General features: G+C 45.8%; 1 protein-coding gene across 1 annotated transcript; it reads left to right on the top strand.

Moving 5' to 3' along the window:
- Window positions 1-447: 447 nt before the first annotated feature.
- Window positions 448-1,220, top strand: LOC103276962 (elongation factor 1-alpha 1-like; the record flags this gene model as incomplete). The annotated part of the gene is made up of 2 exons (XM_021706956.1): window positions 448-1,165; window positions 1,209-1,220. Coding segments are annotated over exons 1-2 (637 nt in total), but the record flags the coding sequence as incomplete, so codon positions are not given.
- Window positions 1,221-1,224: the final 4 nt, after the last annotated feature.

The raw sequence follows: 1,224 nt of genomic DNA, 5'->3' as shown, positions 1-1,224 counted from the left end.
GCACTCAGACATTGTAAATATTGCACCCCCATGATCATGGCAACATTACTCACAACAGCCAAAAGAGAGTGGGCACGTGACCCAGGCTGGCTAATAAGTTATCAACAGCTGAATATACATAAGTAAGATGTAGTCTGTTTGTACAGTAGAATATTACTCAGCTTTTAAAAGGAAGGAGGCCAGATGCAGTGACTCACTCCTGTAATCCCAGTGCTTTGAGAGGTTGAGGTAGGAGGTTTGCTTGAGACCAGGAGTTTGACACCAGCGTGGGAAACATAGTGAGACCCTATCTCTACAAAAAAATTTTTTTTAATTAGTTGGGCACAGTGCCATGTGCCTGTAATCTTAGTTACTTGGAAGATTGGAGAGGGAGAATCACTTGAACCTAGGAATTTGAGGCTGCAGTGAACTATGATTGTACCACTGCACTTCAGCCTGGGTGATAGAGTGGGACTTTGTTTCAAAAATAAAAATTAGCTTTTTCGCAACGAGTTTGCCGCCAGAGCACAGGTGTCGTGAAAGCCACCCCTAAAGGCCAAAATGGGAAAGGAAAAGACGCACATCAACATTGTCGTCATTGGACACGTCGATTCCGGCAAGTCCACCACCACCGGCCACCTGATCTACAAATGTGGCGGCATCGACAAAAGAACCATCGAGAAATTCAAGAAGGAGGCTGCTGAGATGGGAAAGGGCTCCTTCAAGTATGCCTGGGTTTTGGATAAGCTGAAAGCTGAGCGTGAACGTGGCATCACCATCGATATCTCCCTGTGGAAATTTGAGACCAGCAAGTACTACGTCACTATCATCGATGCTCCAGGACACAGAGACTTCATCAAAAACATGATTACAGGCACATCTCAGGCTGACTGTGCTGTCCTCATTGTTGCTGCTGGTGTTGGTGAATTTGAAGCTGGTATTTCCAAGAACGGGCAGACCCGTGAGCATGCTCTCCTGGCTTACACACTGGGTGTGAAGCAACTAATTGTTGGCGTTAACAAAATGGATTCCACTGAGCCACCTTACAGTCAGAAGAGATACGAAGAAATTGTTAAGGAAGTCAGCACTTACATTAAGAAAATTGGCTACAATCCTGACACAGTAGCATTTGTGCCAATTTCTGGTTGGAATGGTGACAACATGCTGGAGCCAAGTGCTAACATGCCTTGGTTCAAGGGGTGGAAAGTCACCCGTAAAGATGGTAATGCCAGTGGAACCACGCTG

Source organism: Carlito syrichta, unplaced genomic scaffold (assembly GCF_000164805.1).
Source record: "Carlito syrichta isolate Samal-C Ts95f unplaced genomic scaffold, Tarsius_syrichta-2.0.1 Scaffold116606, whole genome shotgun sequence".
NCBI classification, from domain to species: Eukaryota; Metazoa; Chordata; class Mammalia; order Primates; family Tarsiidae; genus Carlito; species Carlito syrichta.
The sequence above is the reverse complement of the archived record's forward strand: the minus strand, read 5'-3'. Positions and strand labels throughout refer to the sequence as shown.